Raw genomic sequence first — 22,567 nt, 5'->3', positions numbered from 1 at the left:
AATTGTTTTGGGAGTAATGGTTCCACTTTAAACCACTTCAAGTAATTAGAATGTCTCACCTATTTCTAATTTCCAGACAAGTACTGTTTAGATTCACTTATTTAAAAAAATGACTAAACTAACTGAATTGATCAGAATTAAACTGCTAACATCTTGGTGCATTTTATTTAGATTTGGAAGCAGTGTATGCTGAATTGGCTTATGTTACTGACAACAATAAAACACTGTGGAACAGAAATTAAATTATGGAATGTAGCATCTTAGTACAAAATGATATTAAGGCATTTATTACATGCATGTAAACACCTACATGCATGTTTTCTGTGTATGTATTTATTTATTTCAGTTTGTTTCAAATGAACACAAATGTCATATAAATCTGACCTATTTGGCTTAAGGTCGATACACACTGGGCGTCTTTGCCCAGCGTGCATGGTGAGAGATGATGGGGAAAATCACTGGGATGAAAAATGCTCAGTGCCTATTTTGGCAATTTTCATAGGGGTGGATGACTTTCCATAGCGGGAACGTGCATCAGCGCTCAGCAGTTATCGCTGCCCCGTACACATTGCGCGGATTTCGAGCTGAAAGCAGCTCAAATGAGTAAACTGAGCTGGTTTATAGAAACATAGAAACATGAGCTGTTTCAGCTCAAAGTTGCCCAGTATGGGCCTTTACAGACACTGGGCCAGATGCACTAAGCTTTAAAAGTGATAAAGTGGAGAGTGATAAACGACCAGCCAATCCTACCTTTTATTTTTTTCAAACACAATCTGTGACATGGCAGGTAGGAGCTGATTGGCTGATTGTTTATCACTCTCCATTTTATCACTTTTTGAAGCTTAGTGCATCTGGCCCTCTGTATGAATTTGAAGTCACAATGAACTATAGATATCTGTCAAGATAAAGCGCTGGGTATCACAGTGGGCTCATTGCTGCACACTGCCAGTCATGGTTTCCCTGTGATATACCTATCTATACCTAATATAGGCCCTTATTCTGGTTGGTGCGGTCAGAGCCGCACACGGGGCTCCGACCGCACAAACCAATCCCCGCCCACCCTACGGATCGCCACGGCCGTCCGTACACGGACGGCTGGCGATCCGCATTAAAATGGTGGAGGCTACGCCTCCACCATGGTGGGAGCTGCCCCCTGCATTCGATGGTCGTCGACCATCGAAGGCAGGGCCGCACGCCGCGGCAGCTCCCGCAAGCTGAGACCACACGGACAATCGTCCGTGTGGTAGCTTGTATGGGGGCTGAAAGCTGACATCCGGCGACGTCAGCTTTCCGCCCCCATGTCATGGTAATGAGGGCGTCATGCCCTCATTACCATGCATACGCCCCGCGTTTGCATGGGAACGCCCATGAAACGCGGGGCGTACACATAGGGAAATGAGGGCATGATGCCTCTCACGCCCCTATACGCCCCCTTTGCGGCGGACGAAAGACGTCTGCGGCGAAGGGGGCTGCACATGCGCAGAATGACCTCTGCGCATGTGCAGACCAAAAACATCGGCGGTACGGCCGCACGCGGGCCGTACCGTGCCGATTAGAATAAGGGCCATAGATTGGAAGCAAAACAACATTTCTGCAATCATTTGTTGAATTGCAAACTACAAAGGAAGAAGCTGACTTGCATGCCAGAGGTAATGAAGTACAGTGAAGCTATTTACAGGCTGGCTTTCTACTTACAGCATTTTAGCAACACTGGACTTGCGTTCATTATCAGGGCTGCAACAAATGGCTTTAACTTAAAAAAGCATTAAGATGAGCTGTCATTTTCAACTTAGATTGTGAGCTTAGTGCCAAATTGAATGTTGCCACACAACTTGTTTACACAGTGACAACATGGCTGCTGTATGCAATACATTGAAAAAGTGTTGTGTTTTATGAACGTAGACAAACAAGCAATCCTTCGCCGTGGTCACAGCCAGCTGTTATATATTTAATGTCTTACCTTATTCTCAATCAGCAGCTCACACACTTTCTTCTTGCTTGGGGTTCTTTGTTTTCCTTTTCTTCCCTGAAAACAACACAATAATTGTTCCAGGACATTCCTCCAACAAAACCTTCTGTTCCTCTGCCACCCAGCTGGGTGAGAAGTCCTCCTCTCCTTGCCCAAAAACATGGGGTACTCTGCAGCACTCTGACACTGCCAGCCAAATAAATTAAAAAAAGATTAAGCTTGTGTATGTTCGCCTTTCATGCCTTTGTCAACTCGTGACTACAGGAGCAATAAGTTGCTGTGTCAGTAGTCCTAGACGTTCCAGACACTGTATCCAAGCATCACCAAGACACAGAGGTGCCCTAGGTACTATACCCAGAATTCGGACAGCTTCCTAACTGCCACTGTCCTGCCTGTATAACGCGTAGGACTTTGCAGTGACAAGGAGTCTCAGTTGTTGACACAAATCACACACATAGTGATAGCAGACAGAGTCCAGGGCAGTCCAAAATATTCTGCTCTCCACATGGAGACTAGTTGTCCTTCACAGTATTTTGGCCCTAAATTCAAGTGTAGAGTTCAAATTAGATTGCAAGCTTTTGGAAACACGGCTTTCTCCTGTCTAGGTTTCTTAGCAATAACCCTTTCACTACCAGATAGGATTGCAGAGGATTATGCTAATGAAGCTGTGAACCTACGGTTACAGTACAAAGTGCTGTGTAAGAGCTAAACTTGCCAGCACTTCATGTCATTATCTCAAACAATTCAGATATGTGTCTTATCTAACAATATTATTAAAGAGAAATCTCCCTCGGAGGTACATGAATGTGTCTGTACTATTATGATATCCAAGGAAAATTACTACCCCAATGACCAATATCACCTTTTATTCCATCTGTTGTGTTTCAATGGGTAGCCTGGCCTAGCTTGACCACTAATTGGGGACCAAGGAACACAATAACTGGACACCATCTTGTGGTTGGCACCGTAGCTCGCACAGACAGGAAAAGAAGAACTGAAACCAGTGGGATTACATTAAACCTGTAGGAGTAAAACAATATTCCCACTTAGTAGTGTGCTTCAATAATTTGTAAGTGACACAACGATCAAGCCAAGTAACGTTAATGTAAGTTCCACTAAAGGTGCACAATTACAGCTCCTATAGCTTTGCACAGATCCTTGCAAGCTGCACAAGGGCCCAGAGTCACTCTCATCACGTGTGTATGGCCTAGTCAAGATATCTGGATTAGGTAGCAAATAATGGTTGCTTGACTTAGAGATGTCAATAATTCTTTCCAAACAGATCAGTCAGATGGAAACTTCTACAGACGATTTCCTAAATTATCCTGTTGCCCTTTTTGTATCAAGCTTCAAAAAGTGATAAAGTGGAGAGTGATAAACAATCAATCAATCAGCTCCTACCTGTCATTTTTCAAACCCAGCCTGTAACATGGCAGGCAGGAGCTGATTGGCTGGCTGTGTATCACTCTCCATTTTATCACTTTTTGAAGCTTGATACATCTGGGCCCTGGTCTTTTAATCTATTATTAATTTTAAACTAGTTGTCCTGGCAAAAGTTGATGCACTTGGAGAGAAGCTACAATGGGTAGGGACATGGATGATGGATCCTTCATCAGACTCACAACTGTGGTTGATCCTATGTGTCTTTCCGGCCTTACGTCTTAGAAGAAGGGCATCCCTTTTGTCCCATTTCTGTTATTTTTAGACTTCATTTTGCTCTCCTAACAAAAGCCATGAATACCAGGCCAGGTCAGGAGGGGCACGTTACTGCATGACCAAGTTCCTACATAAATAACATCAGAAGTTTTGCCTTCCTTGCTCTTTTTGTGATTAAAAAGTTGTATGCTTGTATGGCAATGATCCACCATACTTTTGTCCTGTACTATCAAAGGGGTTATGATCACACCGGGAACTCATCCATGCAGGTAGAGCTGTAGTTTCTCTAGGCGTGACATTATTACCCTATAGTAGCCGAGGTCCCTTGTTTTCATCTGCACCTTCTCCTACCTGACTCAATTTGGCCTGGTGACATAAGGACCTTTCCCTGTCACCTTGCCACTTGTTAGTAAGGGGTTGTACTAACAGCCAGCAAATGTTTGTCAGAAGCAAATCCAAATGGTTCTCCTTTCCGTCAGGAGTGTGATATCACTAACAAATCTGGGTATTGTGTTTAATTGTTGCACAAACTTTTTTTGCTGGTTATCTCTACTGAATAGTTAGTTTGGATCAGGACTGCTAGGTAGTGGGCAGAGCAGTGAGTGGACTGGGCTTAACCCTTTGAGCGCCAACATCCTCCCTGTGAGAGATGTTAAAAATATCCATTAAAAATTCCAGTGTCATTCATATTTTTTACATAAATTACAATAAAAAATGGTGTATAAAAAGATTATATTTCCTATATATGGTAAACATTATAGGTCATTCTGATAAATAAAAAATGTTTGCTTGGTAATTTATCACACCAATTTTGACAAATTCACTTGACACTCAAACAGAGAACAACTGGGAACCGAAAAATATAGCATTATACTGCTTTCATGCATGCAGGGGGTTATTCTGGTGTATATGCACTGAGCGGCTTTCCCCCCAGCGATGACATCACTGTCCAAACACGCAGGGCAAAATCAGCCAGTGTGTACGGACCTTTAGACAATATTGACTAAGCAAGAGAAAGACTGGGAGATTTCTAGGAAATTTGAAATATCTAGTCAAAATCTGCTGCCAAAATCTCTCTGTGTGTAAACCCCTTTAGAAAAAATCACTTCTCCAGTGCATCTAGCCAAAATTGGTCTTTCGACCATGAGGCTGCATGCGAGGGGATGTTTTAGCATACATATCCCCTCATGATTTTCGCGCCTGGGGGGGGGTGGGCGTTCAGCCAGGAGGCGTTTACCTGTTCACTACGCTGCGATTACATGCAGCCTAGCAAACAGGTCTGAATCAGGCCATAAGGCAGGCAAATATGATTTTAGCAGTTTTGGAATAAATAGGTCAAGTGTAGAAAAAATATTATTCGTTCCCCACAATGCTTTGCATTCAGCCCTATTTCTCTTAGCCACTAGTCTGCAGCCTCTTTCATTTCCTACCAGTGTAACAATAGAGCATGCAGACAACAAAAGAACAAAACTAAATGTAATTGTGTCCAACCGTCAGGTAAAATGATACACTTTGTTTGCACAGCTGCCTGTGAATTGGGATTAGAATAAATGGAGTTTTTGTTATAGTGCACACTTACATGTGGTGTACGTGTGAGCCAATACTCTGCAGGTGCCGGGAGAATACAGGCATCCGATACTTTCTCTAGTGAAAGGACTTGGAGGAGAAGATAAGAACATTTATTCTTATCCCTGTCAATGGGTGTAAATTATCCTTGTGGTGGTGATAAATGCAGCACGTCTGTAGATTATATTTATACCTGTATGGAGAAACAGAAGTGCTGATGTCATACAGGAAGGCATTGTTTTACACTGTGATTGCATGAAGCTGGTTCCCTTTACAAAACCAGCACTTCATACGTTGTGTGTCATTTTCCATCTCCCAGGGCAACTCTGCATTTATAATTTTTCTACACATATCAAGTTCTTGACAAGGAGTATTTAGTTATCTGCTTGGTATCAGCAGCTTTCACATAGCAAATTATAGTAGCGCTAGTTTTAGGGGCCTGTACCCAGGGCATCCCAGGCCCCAGAAATGAAGAGGGCCTAACCTAATCTTGGAGGTGGCCACCTTTAAAAATATAACTTTAGAAATGACTTGTTAGATGCCGCATCATGGCACACACTTGGTTTGCCCTGAGCGGACAGGATCCCCTTCCCCCTGCGGGAGAAGAGACTGCTGCACTCAGAGGCAGCCGCAGCGGCCTCCCTGCACTTACTGCAATCCAGCACCATGCCTTTATCTCCCCAGGCCCCTTGCACATCCAGGCTACATGGGCTGCTGTGACTATTTTTACACCATTGTCTGCTCACTTGTTGTTTCAGCTATTCCTTATAATAACTGTACAACACTGCAGACTATGTTGTCATTATATAAATATAGGATATCGCACAAATGGATACACTCCTGGAATGTCTTGGTGATCCTACATTTTGAAGAGTGGTCCCATATTCCTGAGAGGGTAATCCACTCTTTCCAATCCTTGTCTACTCTTGGGCGTTTTGGGGAGGACCTTAGAGAGCATGGTTGATCCCTGGGGGCAGTGCAAGGATCCATGCACAATACTGCAAATCATGGTGCTGCTTGCTCTGCACTTCACACCTGGATTTCCCTCCTCAGCCATTTCTCAAACACACCAAAATTCTTAATAATATTAATATTAACCCTTGGTCATTACTTTGGTGATTAGAGGGCCAAATGTAATAGGGTCTGAGAATCAGCAAGTGATAGATTTTGGGAGAGTTTTCACTTTTTTTAAAAGCCGCAATCATTTACATGTCAAAATCAACCTGGTTTTGCAGTGTAAATGATTGCCGCTTTAAAAAAAAAAAAGGAAAACTCTCCCAAAATCTCTCACTTGCTGATTCTCACACCCTATTACATTTGGCCCAAAATATAAACAGATGCACAGGCTCCTACTATATATTCCCTATATTAAAATGCAGGTGTGTTAAGAGAAAGATAATGGCCCTTATTCTGATTCGGTCGGTACGGCCCGCGTGCGGCCGTACCGCCGATGTTTGGACTCTGCACATGCGCAGAGGTCAATCTGCGCATGTGCAGCCCCCTTCGCCGCAGACGTATTTCGTCCGCCGCAAAGGGGGCGTATAGGGGCGTGAGAGGCTTCATGCCCTCATTTCCCTATGTGTACGCCCCGCGTTTCATGGGCGTTCCCATGCAAACGCGGGGCGTATGCATGGTAATGAGGGCATGACGCCCTCATTACCATGACATGGGGGCGGAAAGCTGACGTCGCCGGATGTCAGCTTTCAGCCCCCATACAAGCTACCACACGGACGATTGTCCGTGTGGTCTCAGCTTGCGGGAGCTGCCGCGGCGTGCGGCCCTGCCTTCGATGGTCGACGACCATCGAATGCAGGGGGCAGCTCCCACCATGGTGGAGGCGTACGCCTCCACCATTTTTGTGCGGATCGCCAGCCGTCCGTGTACGGACGGCCGTGGCGATCCGTCTGGTGGGCGGCCCTTGGTTTGTGCGGCCGGAGCCCCGTGTGCGGCTCTGACCGCACCAACCAGAATAAGGGCCAATGTAAGCAGATATACAAAGCACCCCTATTGATGTGCCTTATTTCTCACAGAAAATGAACTGTGGTCTGGGTATTTTTTATTCTTTATGCCAGACAAATTCCGTTTATAGGGGAAAGGGTTACTTACCATATGTAAATAAAGGTCAAGTCAGCCAAAATGACTTTTCATAAGCGCTACTGTTTTCTCTGATAGAAGATATAGAGGCTGGATCAGGGGTTTGCACAGAAGCCGCCAAAGTTATTGCTGGTCAACCATTTGCAACAGCAGCTAAAAAATCCTTTTTTTTAATGCACATCTGTATGTTTAAGGTCTGATATGCCCATTGTCAAGATCCTGAGATGATTATATACTGGTCTGTATGGCTTCCGCATCCAAGTGGGGCCTCCTATGTAAGTCGTTAAGTGTCTGTGTATGCAGCCACTTTCATGAACATGCCCATGCCATAAAACGGACCGCCTCTGTGTGCGCGCTAAGGCACCTCCCAGAAATGCCCATCACTTTTTTGCAAGAAATTTTTGCTACCGTCTGTCCCATTCACAACAACGCATTTGTGCACGTGATTTTGCACAGTTCAGTAGCAAACAAAATGACTTAACTACGTGATCAATGGCATTGCATGCTGCTCTGAATCAGGCCAATCAGATATTTAAACCGGGATTTGTTCGTGTGCTATATAACAATATTTCAGGAATTTGCAAAGACCAATGTGAGCCCAGCCTGTTTTATAGGTGACAGCTCCTACCATTTCCTGCAGAAGACAGCTGCAGTAAAGGCCTGACAGACGATGATGTCCATGGGTTCCAGACTTTAGTCACTCTGCAAAAGATTTTCAATAATGTATTTAAAATTTATATTTTATTTAGGATTATGTTAATTTGTCTCTTTACATTTAAAACCCTGAAAATAAGGGAAAGTGTATAAATTCTAGCTGCATCCACAGACTGACTAGAATACAGGTAAAAGGATATTGTTTTACAAATACAGTACCTTGTGTATCTGAGTCCTCAGAGCAGATAAATTGTATTACATATACCATAGATAAATCTAAAGAAAATGCAAGAGTCATATTCCCAACACCAACACATTCATTTACAAATAAAATTATATCATATATATATATATACGGTATATAATTTCTAGAAGGTGATTTTTTTGTGGTGCTTCCTTTTACTCCCTTCATATTTAACCAAAATCTATAAATGAGGTACCATTTGAAAATATTACATTCTCCTCTTCTGACAAATTGTTAATTTACAGTTGCACATTGTATTGTTTGTTTCCAAATCGAAGTTAATTATTGTGTTGGGGTAGCACATACTTGCCCACTGGAATTACCTGTCTCCCCATGCATTGCATAACATGAGGAAACAATAGAATCATAAATAATAACATGAGGAAACATTTTTTGATTTCACAATATTTAGCATAACTTTCTCATGACAATGGAAAAAAATATAAAAATATACTTTAACTTTTAAGGCTTCAATTTAACCTATAAACATTTAACATAAACCACCAGTGCTGCTACCAGACCACTGTGCAGTCTCTGTTCCACCCCCCCCCCCCCACATCTGACAGCTAAAACAGAGCCCTCTCAGCTACTTAGAGCTCCTGCAGCTCAGCCTTGCTGCAGGAGGCGAGCACACGACACGTGGCCCCAATTGGAGGTTGTCCGGTCCTTTAGTAGAGCCCCAGTGCTCCGTGCAGCTACAGCAGGATGAGCAAATGCAGACATCAGTACAAGCTGGAGAATTGGCCGCCTGCACCACATCCCTGCTTGCAAAACCTGGTAATACCAGCAGATGAGCAGCGGCCGGCAACGATGATGCGGGAGCGCGCAGCAGCGCTCCCCGCTGCCCTGTGCACACTGGGTGGCTTTCATGTTGAAACCTGCTCAGATGAGAAAAATTAGCAGCTTTCACAAGAAAGTCGCCCAGTGTGTATGGGCCTTAAGTTACAGTATCTGTTGTGGGGGACTGCAGAGAAAGCAGGGTCACCTCCAGCCTGTAGCTGTATCCCCAAGAAGTGAACACAGACCATTGATAAACCCAATTACACCGCTGCTGACCCGGGTCTGACCCGCCGAAGATCCGGGGTTTTGCGGCGGTGTAAAAGGGGTATAAGGCTCCGCAGCCCTAGAGGTGGTGGTGGGGAATCGGCACCACAGGGGCTCAGGGGCAAAGTGCAATGACGTGCGGGAGAGGGCAATTTTTATCAGTGATATTGCAGCCCAGGTATGTCAGCAGAAGCCGCTGAACATGTGTCGGCAGGAGCTGCTGAGTTTGTGTAGCACAGATGGCCGGAGCCTGGGACCCGGAGAACCGCCGATGCTGGTGCTGCCCCCAGCTGAGCTCAGTGTGATGGAGAGGGAGGAGAGGAGGGGAGGCTGTCGACGCTGCACACTGCGGCTGAAACTATTTTCCGCTCAGCCAGTGAATCCGTATGAGCATCAGCTACTGACAGTGGCAGCCGCATTCAGAGCTCTGCCTCCTTGATCTTCCTGGCAGCTCTGTCCCTGCTTGTTATCTGCTGGAGGCATAGCGTATGTGAGCCTGGATAACAGCACAGAGTGAGTTATAACTAGGGATGCCAATCACGGGGCATTTTTTCAATCCCGGGATTTGTGATTGAAAAATGGTCAATCCCAGGATTCCCGGAATTGGCCTCCCTAATAAAAAAACATCCCCTCCCCCAAATGTCACTAAAGACTGTATAAACCTACCCCCCCCAATCCTCCCCAACCCCCCCCCCCCCCTTGCACTGCCCTGTCACTTACTGCTTCAGTGGTGATAGGCAGCAGCAGGACCGTGACTATCTCCGACGGGCAGCTGGGGGCAGCACAGCGGCCGTCTGTCCGGGTTTAAGACAGTGTGCTGAGTCTGACAGGAATAGTGGCGGCCATCACGCTGCGCAGTCTGGGTGCCGCCATGCCTGACAGACTCAGTACCGCACACTGTCCTGACTCCCGAATAGTGACATGGTAAGCAGTCAGCCGGGCAGCGTCTGAGCCATATTCTAAGGTGCTCAGTGCTGCCCAGCTTTAAACAAAAAGTACATTTTTGCATGGGGGTACTAATTTCGGAATCCCGTGATTAGAAGATTCAATCCCGGGATTCAAATCCTGAAGTTTTTAGGCCAAAATCCCGGGATCCTGCCAATTCCGATCCCGGGAATGGTCTCCCTAGTTACAACCCTTAGCGAGTGATCATGAGAGGCAGGCTAGAGGCGGGAGACAGGCTGTGTATCTGGAAGCCTTCACATGTGACTGGGTCCTATCTCCCACTGGCTTTCCAGAGGCCTGCGAGTAGGGGAGAGAAGAAGGAGGTGGGAGGCAGGCTGTGCTGCTAGGCGCCCTCCCCTGTGACTGGCTCCTATCTCCCACTCAGTAGCTCACTTACAGTTGTCCCCAACTTCAGTCACAGCACTTATGCCTGACAAGCAGTAGCACCTCATGCTGTGGCTGTGTTACAGCAGTAGGCAACTAGCAACTTTATCCTGCCTGGTGCAGGGCAGAGTCCTCCCCAGTCAGTGTGTCCTGCAGCCAAATGACCCCCGATCCCTGACCTCCCCCTGAATATAACCTCTAATCCATGGGTCTTCAAACTGCGGCCCTCCAGATGTTGTGAAACTACATGTTCCAACATGCATTGCCACATTCTTTCCTATAAGAGCATGCCAAAACTGTCAGGGCATGCTGGGACATGTAGATCCACAACATCTGGAGGGCAACAGTTTGAAGACCCATGCTCTAATCCAGGGGTGGGGAACCTTTTTTGTGCAAAGGGCCATTTGTATGGGGAAAAAATCCTTCGGGGGCCATATGTAAAAATTTCTCTTACAAATTGTCCTGCTGCAGCCGTCCCACGCATCGGCGTTTGCCACTGAATAGGACCGACAGTCTCCGGCTGCTGTTGATTAAGAGGATTCTCGCAAGAACTATTGACCTCTTGCGATATTTCCCCTGTACTTGACTCCTGGCAAAGCCGACGGGTGGGAGGGCCACTCAGACCGGCTATGGGGGCCGCATACGGCCCCCGGGCCTGAGGTTCCCCACCCCTGCTCTGATCCTTGAAGCCGAACCTCCCCCTAACCTCTCATCCCGTAGCTGAACTTACCATCTTACAGCTGAACCTCTACCTAACCTCCCATCCTACAGCTGCACCTCTCCTTTATCCCTAACCTTCCCCCTAAACGAAAGCTGCCATTTTGCTGCCAAATCGCCCTGGAGGATTAAGGGGCCCACTGATGCCCAGACCAGCAATTACTTTTTGGGTTGGGGTAGAGAAGGGGGCCCAAATTATATATTTGTACCTGGGCCTGCCCTCACAAGTTCCATCTCTTGGAACTCCTGATTGGCCGCTAGGCGTCCAATAGAATCATTCGGAGGAGGGGCGCAGAAGATAAGCATTCTGCGCTTCACCTGTTCGCTGGTGCCGGGTAATTGTTTTGTTATTTTGCCAAGTACCGGGGACTACTGCGGAGAGAAGAGGACAGATCGATGCCGGAGGAGACCCGTGAGTAGAATTTCCTTTCACAGGTCCCTTATGGTTTTCGCCAGACCCCGGAGCCGGACCCCTGTACCCTGGGGCCGGACACCTGGACCCCCGGACCCAGGGACCTACCTAAGATAGGTAAGTATCAGTATGTATGGGCTTTGGATGTAATAAAGCTTTATTTTTCGTGTGTGTCAGTGTGTGTTTATTTGACTATTTTTACTACTGTGGAACTACAAGTGCCAGCGGGCCCTTTAATGCCCCGCATGCTGGGGCTTGGGGTTCTCCAAGTCCCAGCTTGCGGGGAAGGCTTGCCTGGGACTCATAGTTCCACAGTATTAAACAATAGTTTATTCTTATTTTTACACAGCCCGGTGACCACCGCACAGGGTCACCGGGGGACAGCACCAGGCTGCAGCCTGGTCAGGTAAGTCCTGGAGGGGGGGAACTCCTTTATTGAGGGGGTCCCCACTCCCCCATGATCCCTGGCCAGGCTGACTGGTCAGTAGGGTGATGTTTTGGCTGCGGGACCTTATCTAATAAGTGTCCCCCAGCTGTGACATTTCCCTGCTGGCTGGTTTGGCCTGGGGCTGGTTCCTAAAATACAGGGGACCCCTACTCATTTTGTCCCCCATATTTTGGGAACCAGCCCCGGACCTGGAGCCTGGGGCTGGTTTTAAAAAATCAGCGAAGCCCTATTTGCCGGGTTTCCTGATTTTTTATTACCAGCCCCGGCTCTTTCAGCCCGGTGCTGGTTATGGCTGTGCGGGGGACAATATTTATTTATTTTCTATTTTTTTTTTAACACTGAAACCTGCACGGATCTGACTGATTTTCGTATGGAAAATACGATTTTTTTTCTACTAATTTTTGTTAGTAAATTTCCCCCTTAAAGTCACTATGCAGCTAATTTTAAGAAAGGAATAGCAGGGAAAAGTGTAAAGTGATATCTGACTTATCCTACTCTAGGGGACACACTGTAAAGCTGTTCTCTGTATTATAAAGTGGTCACTGGGATATATTCATGGTTGTCACTGATGTTCTCTGCATTATAAAGTGGTCACTCAGATATCTTCATGGTCATCACTGATGTTCTCTATATTATATGGCAGTCAAACTAAAAGCACGCTTTCCTAGGGAACAACAGCTGAAAGAAGTAGATGTGAACGGTTCCTGCAACAGCTGGCAGAAATGACCACCTGTCAGCCAAGCAGACCCTTTAGTACATTGGGTGTTGACTGGCACTTGCCGTACCAGAGCCGTTGTGGCCCAAGGGGTCAGGCACTGCTGGACCACGAAAAGTACTATTTGCTCTGTATTATATGCTTGAGTTCCCTGTACAATATACAGCATTTGTTTTTAAATGACATTACTGCACTACTCTGTGAATTTTATGGTTATGGTATATTAGATCCACAATGACTAGGTCTACAGTCATCTGGTCGACCACTAATGGTTGACAGTCACAAGGTCGACAGGGTTAGAAGGCCGACATGGTCTAAAGGTCGACACGCAAAAGGTCGACCGGGTCTAAAGGTCGACAGACAATAGTTTGACATGGTCAAAAGGTCAACATGGAAAAGGTCGACAAGAGGTTTTTATGATTTCTTGGTGTCTATGTCGACATAGGTCGACATGGACACTGTCTAAGTGTACCCCGTCCCCTCGCATAGCTCTCTGCACCCGCCATGCTTCTGGCGCGGTGCCTAGCTGCGCTCGGCACACTATTGTATTCTCCCTCCACACCGTAATGGATGGTAGGGCATGAAATACCGCCTTTCAGCATATGTCAGCTCTAAATAAAAAAAAAAAAAGCATGTTAACCTTTTGGCTGTGAACCTATTGACCCTGTCGACCTATTGTCTGTCGACCTTTAAACCCTGTCGACCTTTTGACTGTTGACCTTTGGGGTACTTGTTTCCTAGCAGGGCGCCCAGTTTTCCTACGTACAGTAACATAGTGAAATCGCATCGCATGCCACGTTATAGTGGCGTGCGATGCAATGCGATTTCAGTACCGCTGGTTCCCGCTCCCTAATGTTTTTGATGTTAAAGTTCTTATATTGTAATTATTCTCATTAATTATTGTAATCAATGTTCTTAATTATTTATGCTTCATTCGTGAATTTATTTAAGTAAATTACAGTTATTAGTTAACACATGTCATCATTACTGTGTCAGCTGTATGATTTTGCTGGTGTGAATGTGTTCCTAAAACACCAGCACTATCCACGCCACCCCGATGCGTGGCGAGTGCAGCGATCCCCACGAGGGGCGTGGGAACGCATCCTCCAACCTTTTCATACCCCCACTATCCACGTCGGCATGGAGTTAATTTTATATAGTGTGGCAAGCGCAGCGCGGCGTGCCCTGCAGAATACATGTAAAGTAATCCGCATCCGCTCGCCACGCTTTGGGCCCGATGGCTCGTGGATAGTGGGGGTATGAAACGTCAGAGGACGCGTTTCGCCGCTGCTCGCCACACTTCAGGGTGGCGTGGATACTGGGGGGGGGGCAATAAAATGTGGATAGTGGGGGGGGGGGTGTCACTAAAACATCATTGTATGTGATGGAAGTGTATATTGCATCGCACTGCCTAAGGGCTGAGAGCAGTGAATAAGTTACATACATTACATAGGTAAAATCGCCTCGCATGCCAAAAAAGAGCATGCAATACAATGCGATTTTCTTACGCACTAAGTACCACCTTTGGACCCTGTCGACCTTTTCATTGTCAACCTTTAGAACCTGTAGACCTTTTGACTGCCGACCAATAGTGGTCGACCTTAGGACTGTCGACGTAGAGTCAATCTATGATCAGCTTAATCTTAAGCCTAGCTTTACTGATATCAGACTTAATTATTATAACATACCCTGTCTGTGACTAATGCCTACCGTACTTTGGGCCTGAATCTAAACTGTTCAGTCCCCGGTGTGTTCGCACCAGGGACCGATGTTAACTCACTGCACATGCCTTCAGCAACTTGCATAGTCGCCATGGCGTTCACACAGGGTGGGGGGCGGGATGAAGGTGGGCAGGGGGCATTTGCACAGGGTGCACCCAGGAAATACTAGGCGTCCCCATGCAAATGCAGACAGGCACCTCCCTTCCAGGGGTGGGCGGCTGATGTCACAGTGCGTCAGCCGCTCACCACGTTCTCAGACCTGGATGCCGCAAGTCTACAGTAGATCAGTCCTGACTGACTTAGATTTGAAAACAGGGTAAAACAGGGTAAAAATCATTCGATGGTCGGTGACCATCAAATGATTTTGGCCCTATGTGCTAGCCTGCGAATGGATGTTTATGCAAAAAAAAAAACTTTGCAAAGCGGAAGGGATGTTCGGAGCGTGGCAAGGGGCGGGCATTCGCACACCCGGCGGGCAGCGTTAGAAGGCTCGCTAAGCAGTGAGTTTTTGCTGCTTAGCGAGACAATCACAATCTGAGCATTTGTCACCTTTCCACTTCTTTAGTGTTGATTGCATTGCTATCTGTAATTGTTGGTGCAAATACTTACCACTAGGTTCACACAGTATTTTTAGCAACATTAACACATTATGTCACAATTTGTCAATAAAGACACCTTGCACATACAGTAGATGCTATTCACATAGCCTTATTATGTGTATGACTTTGTATCAGACAAAGGCTTATCTATAATTGATGCAGGGCAAAAACTTACCCGTCAGCTGTGTGGTTGGTGCAACACGGGATTAAACTAGTTGACGTTACAGCCGCTATTCCCAAGTGATCTACAGAATACTTGCCGCTATTAGCATTCCAGACACTATTGAAGCTCCAGTCGCTAACCACACGCCAACAGCGGCCCAGATGCCACAGTACACCTCTGGTCCCTGCCTGCTTGTGGCATCACACAGCACCGTTGCCAGCAGATCTATTGGCTGGCATGGTCGGCTGCCATTCTACATAGTGACCTATACGCTTTGGGTTTCATTGGCTCTCAGCTGCATCTTGTGATTTGCTATCTGTCCGCCTCTATCTGGCATCAAGAGGAAGTTGCCATCTAAACACTCCAGCATCTACCAACATAGTTGTGAGTATCTAAATAACATTGGGGTCCACCTATTCTGGTCACAGATAGCTGGGATGCTGGTTTCTGGGACAGAAAAAGGTAATTGTACATGTATGCGGGACACTGTTTCAGTTAATCTGTGTCAACCAGTTTCAATAAATCGGATTGCTAAGAGTTGCAATGTCTATATATTAAAAACATCATGAATCTGAAGCAGTGATCAATAACCTAGACTGTGGGCCTGATTCAGAGATGGGCAGTATGTTAATGCCGCTGCTGCTTCTTTGTACACAGATACTGTATGAAAATATGCAAATGTTGCAGGGTTTGTATTGAGATGCCTACCAACGGCTGTGTAATCTAAGTGACTGCATAGAAACACACATCACCACATGCAGATCATTTGATTAACAGTCTTCTGAGTAACTGCATGGCTTTTCAGAATGGGGGACGGAACATAGACAGTGACAGTAGTGAACCTGTGCACAAGGACCCAGTCACTCGATCCGACAAACCTATAAAATGGTTGCGACTTGTCCATGTATTTCTAACCACTTTGCCGTTACCACCCACAAATGTTCCCTCACCAGTAGCAGCAACCAAGACAGCGGCTTAGGGCTTGGAGGGTCTCAATGGGCCACAGCCAACAGGGATGAATCATAGAGCCAGGCGGTGGGGCGTACATTTTTGATTTACAGTGGCTTGTGAGCTCCGCCGAAGACTTTTATGCACTGGGTTGGCTAAATACTCTCAGCAGACCAATTTCTGCGCTGGCGGGTGTCCTTTTTAATGTGTTGTGTGACATCATGATGCACACACATATCATGTAACACACGGGAAGAGGTCACTAGGTCTACAAGCATTAGGGCGACAGTCACTATGTCGAAATGAGTTTTTCATGTTTTTTTTTTTAAAGGTGGTTTTTCATACTTTACGATGTGGGCATAGAGTGAGAATATAATAGTGAAACATAGAAACATAGAATTTGACGGCAGATAAGAACCACTTGGCCCATCTAGTCTGCCCCTTTTTTAAACATGTTACCTCAAACCATATTTGATCCTTATTTTTTTGTAAGGATATCAATATGCCTATCCCAAGCATGTTTAAATTGTACTACTGTATTTGCCTCTACCACCTCTGATGGGAGGCTATTCCACTTATCTACTACTCTTTCTGTGAAGTAATTCTTCCTCAAATTTCCCCTGAATCTTCCTCCCTCTAGTTTCAGTGCATGTCCTCGTGTTCTGCTGCTCCTCTTCCTGTGAAGAATGTCTCCCACCTGTACCTTGTTAAAACCCTTGATATATTTGAAAGTTTCTATCATGTCCCCCCTTTCCCTTCTCTGCTCTAAAGTATACATATTAAGATATTTCAGTCTTTCCTGGTACATTTTGTGATGTAGGCCATGCACCATTTTAGTTGCCCTTCTTTGTACAGTCTCTAATGTATTTATATCCTTCTGGAGATATGCAGGGCCGGTGCAAGGGTTCTTAGCACCCTAGGCAAAACCTCTGCCCACTGCCCCCCCCCCCCCCCCCACACACACACACACACACATTTCTCCCCCCCCCCCCCCACATTTCTCCTTAGGAAAACTTACACACACACACACACACATATCTACACTTATATATATATATATATATATATATATATATACACAGCCATGCAGAGGCTATGTCATTCACATATGCAATATAACCCCCTCCCACAGGCAGCCACTACTGCAGGTACCAGACACCTCATCAAAGAGCAGCTTACTGTGTGTGGGGTGATACTGCTCAGCTTGATGAGATGCCACTGCTGCCGGCAAGGAGGCGCCGCTGTTGGTTCTGCGGGCATCCTCCACAGCGCCGATGTTGTTGGACACTGCTGACTAATGAGAGGCGGGGGCGGTCGGTGTGGTGAGGCTGGGCGGGCGGCTGTTGTCTGATGCGGCAGTGCTGTTACTGAGCTGCGGGTCTTCCCTCCTGCCTTCCGGAAACTGCGGTAGCCGCGGAAACAGTTTTTTAATGATGGTGAGAGAAAACAGGCTGCCGCTCATGGGACCTGCAGCGCTGCTACATATAAATCATAAATAAGGAGCGCCCTCTAGTGGCCAGCGCCCTAGGCAGCTGCCTAAAGCTGCCTAGTGGTAGCTCCGGCCCTGGAGATATGGCCTCCAGAACTGAACACAATACTCTAGATGAGGTCGTACCAATGACCTATACAGTGGCATTATTACTTCTTTCTTTCTACTGCTGATACCTCTCCCTATGCAACCAAGCATCTGACTTGCCTTCTTTATTGCTTTGTTACATTGCCTACCTGCCTTTAAGTCCCCTGAAATAGTGACACCTAGATCCCTCTCTTCCTCAGTAGTTTCCATTATAGTGCCACTATATTTAGTCTTTGGATTTTTGCAACCCAAGTGCATGATTTTGCATTTTTTGGCATTAAACTGTAGTTGCCATGCTCTTGACCATTCCTCTAATCTACCTAGATCATCAATCATTTGTTTTACCCCTCCTGGTGTGTCTACCCTGTTGCATACCTTTGTGTCATCTGCAAAAAGGCACATTTTACCCTCAATTCCATTTGCAATATCACCAATAAAGATATTAAAAAGCACTGGTCCAAGTACAGATCCCTGGGGTACTCCACTTGTAACCTTTCCCTCCTTTGACTGTACTCCGTTTACTACAACTCTCTGTTTTCTGTCCTGCAACCATGCTCTTATCCATTCAACTATCTTAGAATCCAATCCCAAGCTTTCAAGTTTATTTAACAGTCTGCGATGTGGGACAGTGTCAAAAGCCTTACTAAAGTCTAGATAAGCTACATCTACAGCCCCACCTTGATCTATTACTTTAGTCACCCAGTCAAAAAAGTCAATAAGATTTGTTTGACATGATCTTCCCCCAGTAAACCCATGCTGTTTTGGATCCTGTAAATTGCTGGTTTTGAGATATTCTACAACTCTTTCTTTTAAGAGTGTTTCCATTAATTTCCCTACTACTGATGTAAGGCTCACTGGTCGATAGTTGCTTACCTCTTCTTTGCTTTCACTTTTGTGCAGTGGGACTACATTCGCTGTTTTCCAGTCTTCTGGGATTACTCCAGTAGCTAGTGACTGGTTGAATAATTCTGTTATTGGTTTTACCAGCTCCCCTTTGAGCTCTTTTAGTATCCTTGGATGTATCCCATCTGGCCCCATTGATTTATCCACTTTCAGTTTTGAGAGTTCTGTGAGGACTTTCTCCTCTGTAAATGTACTTGTTTCTCCCTCAGTTTTCTGACTATACTTGCAACTTAATTTTGGCCCCTTCCCCTCTCTTTCAGCAGTGAATACTGAGCAGAAATAATTATTAATATTATCTGCTATTACATTGTCCCCCTCAAGAAAACTTCCACTCTCTGTCTTTAGTCTTATTATTCCACTTTTTGTTTTTCTCCTTTCACTTATATACCTAAAAAAAGTTTTCCCCCCTTTACCCACTGACTGGGCCATTTTCTCTTCAGCCTGTGCTTTTGCACATCTGATTACCTTCTTAGCCTCCTTCTGTCTAACAAGATACACCTCTTTGTCCTCATTCTTCTGTGTCTGCTTAAATTTCTTAAAGGCCAACTTTTTTGCTTTCACAATACTTGCTACTTCTTTTCCAAACCACAATGGCTTCCTTTTTCTTGTGTTTTTCCTAACTCTTTTGACACAAAGTTCTGTTGCTTTTAGAATTGCACTTTTTAATTTTTCCCACTTATCCTGCACTCCTTCCAAGTTCCTCCACTCTGCCAAAGAATCCCTTACAGAGTTTACAATCTCTACAAAATCAGCCTTCCTAAAATCTAACACCTTTGTTTTTGTGTGCGATGAGTCAGTCTCTGTCTTTATTTTGAACCATACTGCTTGATGGTCACTGGATCCCAGGTTTTCACCCACATTTATGTCAGATATTCTGTCACCATTTGTAAGTATTAAGTCTAATATTTCGTCCTTACGTGCCGAGAATAGCAAGCCACTGTGCCCGAAGGGATTCAGTATTGAATCCCGGCGGTCGGGATCCCGGCGTTCAGAATCCCGACGCCGGAATCCCGACAGCCGAAATGCCGACAAGGGGGGGGACGTGGATCGCCCCCCCTTGCGGGCTCGCTGCGCTCGCCACGCAGCGGGCCCGGTGCCTCGCTACGCTCGGCACGCTATTATATTTTCCCTCCAGGGGTGTCGTGGACACCCCAGGAGGGAGAAAGTGTCGGCATTTCGGCGGTCGGGATTCCGGCGTCGGGATTCTGAACGCCGGGATCCCGACCGCCGGGATCTTAACTGCATCCCGCCCGAAGCATGGTGAGCGGACACAGTACTTATACATTGTCCATGTTGACTTAAGAAAAACTCATGTAGACTTTTCCCATGTGGACCTAATGCTTGTGTCGACCTAACAACCAAGTCTACCTATTTCATGTGTCGGCCTATAGTGGTCGATCTAAGTTCTGTGGACCCTATGACCCATACCCTCACACGCAGAGATAGGTGTCCTCTCCTCGAAGATCCACGAAATGTGGGATTTGCTTACTAGGGGCGGGGCTTGATGACGTCTACATCAGGCCCCCCCCCCCCCCTTCCCGAAGTGCTGCTGACAATCTCCTCTGACAGTCTCCTCTCTGGGCTTCTCCCGGAGAGGAGACTCAAAAAGTAGGCAAATCTGGAATATTGTACATCTCTCAATCAGGCCCTGAATGGACAAACATCCAAAAGGAATATACAGGAGGTACAATGTGCAACAGTTGGTTCATATACATCTATAAATGGGATGCAGTCATTTGGTCTACAGCATGATGGTCGACAGTCATTAGGTCGACACCATTAGGTCGACAAGTGAAAAGGTCGACATGGTTCTAGGTCGAAAGGTCATTAGTTCGACAGGTCATAAGTTCGACGGTGTCTAGGTCGACAGTCAGAAGGTCGACATGGGGTTTTTCACTGCTTTTTGAGCCGACATGTGCCGACAGGTGGTATTTCATGCCCTACCATCCACTAGGGCGTGGTGGGAGAATAAAATAGTGTGCCCGACGCATCGCTAGTGCACTTGTCCATGTCGACATCCAGGTAAAAAACAGTGAAAAACCCCATGTCGACCTTTTGACTGCCGACCTAGACATTGTCGAACTAATGACCTGTCGAACTAACGCCCTATCCAACTAATGACCTTTCGACCTAGAACCATGTCGACCTTTTCCCAGGTCGACCTAGACCCATGTGGACCTTTTTCCATGCCGACCTAATGGTGTCGACCATCATGCTGTAGACCAAATGATCCCAACCCATCTGCATGGTCTGCATTTCAATAATCTTTTCAGGTAACTGCATTGACGTCAAGCAACCACTAGATGCCACTGATGTATAATGAATGAACAATTTAATCAAAATCTTAGGGCCTGAGCACAAATGTGGTTGGAGAAGGCTTTGCTGCTGCTTATATGAGACACCATTGGCTGGCTGTGTGACCCTTGGGGTCAGGCAAGCTGTCCACTGCAGTGCCTAATAAGAGTCCAGGAAATCTCTGTCTTCCAGTAAGCTTACTTGCCATTACTAGGGCACTAAATGTTACAGTAAGCAACATGGATGGGATATCGACAATTCTTAGGGGTAGATCTGCTAAAGGCAAGCTTCTAAAAGTGAAAAGTGGAGGTGCCGCCCATAGCAACCAATCACATTCTATCATTTTCTAGGATGCTATATAATAGCTGGAATATAACTGGCATCTATACAGGGCCGGTGCAATGTCCCACAGCGCCCTAGGCAAAAGTATAACTCTCACCGCCCCCCCCCTCCTCCTCCTCCATACCCAGCACCTCGTAAGAAAAAAAAGCTGAAGCCGACGAGCAGCCGTGGGAGGGTGCGGGCGCTACCCGAGGTTGTGGATAACTGCTCCACGGGTAAGGGGGTGAAGTGCTACAAGTAGCCATCAACCTGCTCCACGGGGAGGGGGGGTTTGCGGGCGCCACTGACATGCTGTCGGGGGTGGGGGGAGTGCTACAAGCACCTGCCGCCAACCTGCTTCAAGAAGGGGGAGGTGCGGGCGCTACCTGCAGCCACCGCTGACTTCCATGCTGTGGAGTCAGGAGAGTGCTGCAGCCGGCAGATGCCTACCTGCTTCAAGGAGGGGAGGTGCGGGCGCAACCCGCAGAAACAGCTGACTTCCATGCTGTGGGGTGGGAGTGCTGCAAGCGGCTACCACAAACCTGCTCCATGGGAGGGAGGGGGACCAGGCACCACTGCTGACCTGTTGGGCTACTCATGGCTGGAGGCTGGATAACATATCTTTCCCTGAAGGATAGTGCAGGGTGCCTGTCCAGCTGTTATGATAAATGGGCTGGAGGCTGTTTTTCTGCTCCTTGCATGGCGGGCGGCTTCTTTTCTCCAACTCAGTGCCGCCCTCCAGTGGCTGGCGCCCTAGGCAGATGCCTAAAGCTGCCTAGTGGTGGCGCCGGCCCTGCATCTATAGGCAACACCACTGCTTTTAGAAGCTTTAGTAAATCTACCCCTTATAGTATTTGGATAGACCAGGGTTTCCTACCCTCCCGGAATGGCTGGGAGGTTCCCGAAAATCGGGTCCCCCTCCCGGCCCCCCTGCCGGTATCCGGGCAACCCTCACAAAAACCGGCACCCCCCCTCCCATCGCATTTCCCCTGCGGCAGCATTATTTTCACGCGATTTGAGGCTTTTCATATGGGGGGGGGCTAAAGATGCAAATTGCGTAATTTTGCCCCGCCCCCTCATTGAAGACCCGCACATTGCGGGATTTACAGTACTGGGGGCGGGGCTTGATGATCTTCTTAAGGCCCTGCCCCCCAAAGTTCTGCTGACAGTCTCCTCTCTGGGCTTCTCCCGGA

The 22,567-nt window shown here is 46.7% G+C and overlaps 1 protein-coding gene across 9 annotated transcripts in view; it reads right to left on the bottom strand.

The window, feature by feature from the left end:
* GRB7 (growth factor receptor bound protein 7) overlaps positions 1–9,855 on the bottom strand; it is a 110,607-nt gene extending 100,752 nt beyond the window's left edge. For 2 of the 9 annotated variants that reach the window (XM_083147214.1, XM_083147217.1), the window contains exons 1-4: positions 7,914–9,854; positions 5,205–5,384; positions 2,832–2,989; positions 1,961–2,026 (exon numbers count right to left, since the gene is read on the bottom strand). Coding sequence is in view for 5 of the 9 variants with exons in the window: in XM_083147207.1 (XP_083003333.1) it covers positions 1,961–2,131 (171 nt within the window). In the remaining 4 variants the exon portion in view is untranslated. Of the gene's footprint in view, positions 1–1,960; positions 2,509–2,831; positions 2,990–5,204; positions 5,385–7,913 lie in introns of all 9 variants that reach the window. The other 7 variants (XM_083147213.1, XM_083147216.1, XM_083147207.1 and 4 more) reach the window with 6 other exon arrangements.
* Positions 9,856–22,567: the final 12,712 nt, after the last annotated feature.

The sequence above is a fragment of the Crinia signifera genome, chromosome 6 (assembly GCF_055691185.1).
Source record: "Crinia signifera chromosome 6, ASM5569118v1, whole genome shotgun sequence".
Taxonomy (NCBI): Eukaryota; Metazoa; Chordata; class Amphibia; order Anura; family Myobatrachidae; genus Crinia; species Crinia signifera.
Note: the sequence above shows the minus strand (reverse complement) of the source record. Positions and strands in the feature narration are given on the sequence as shown.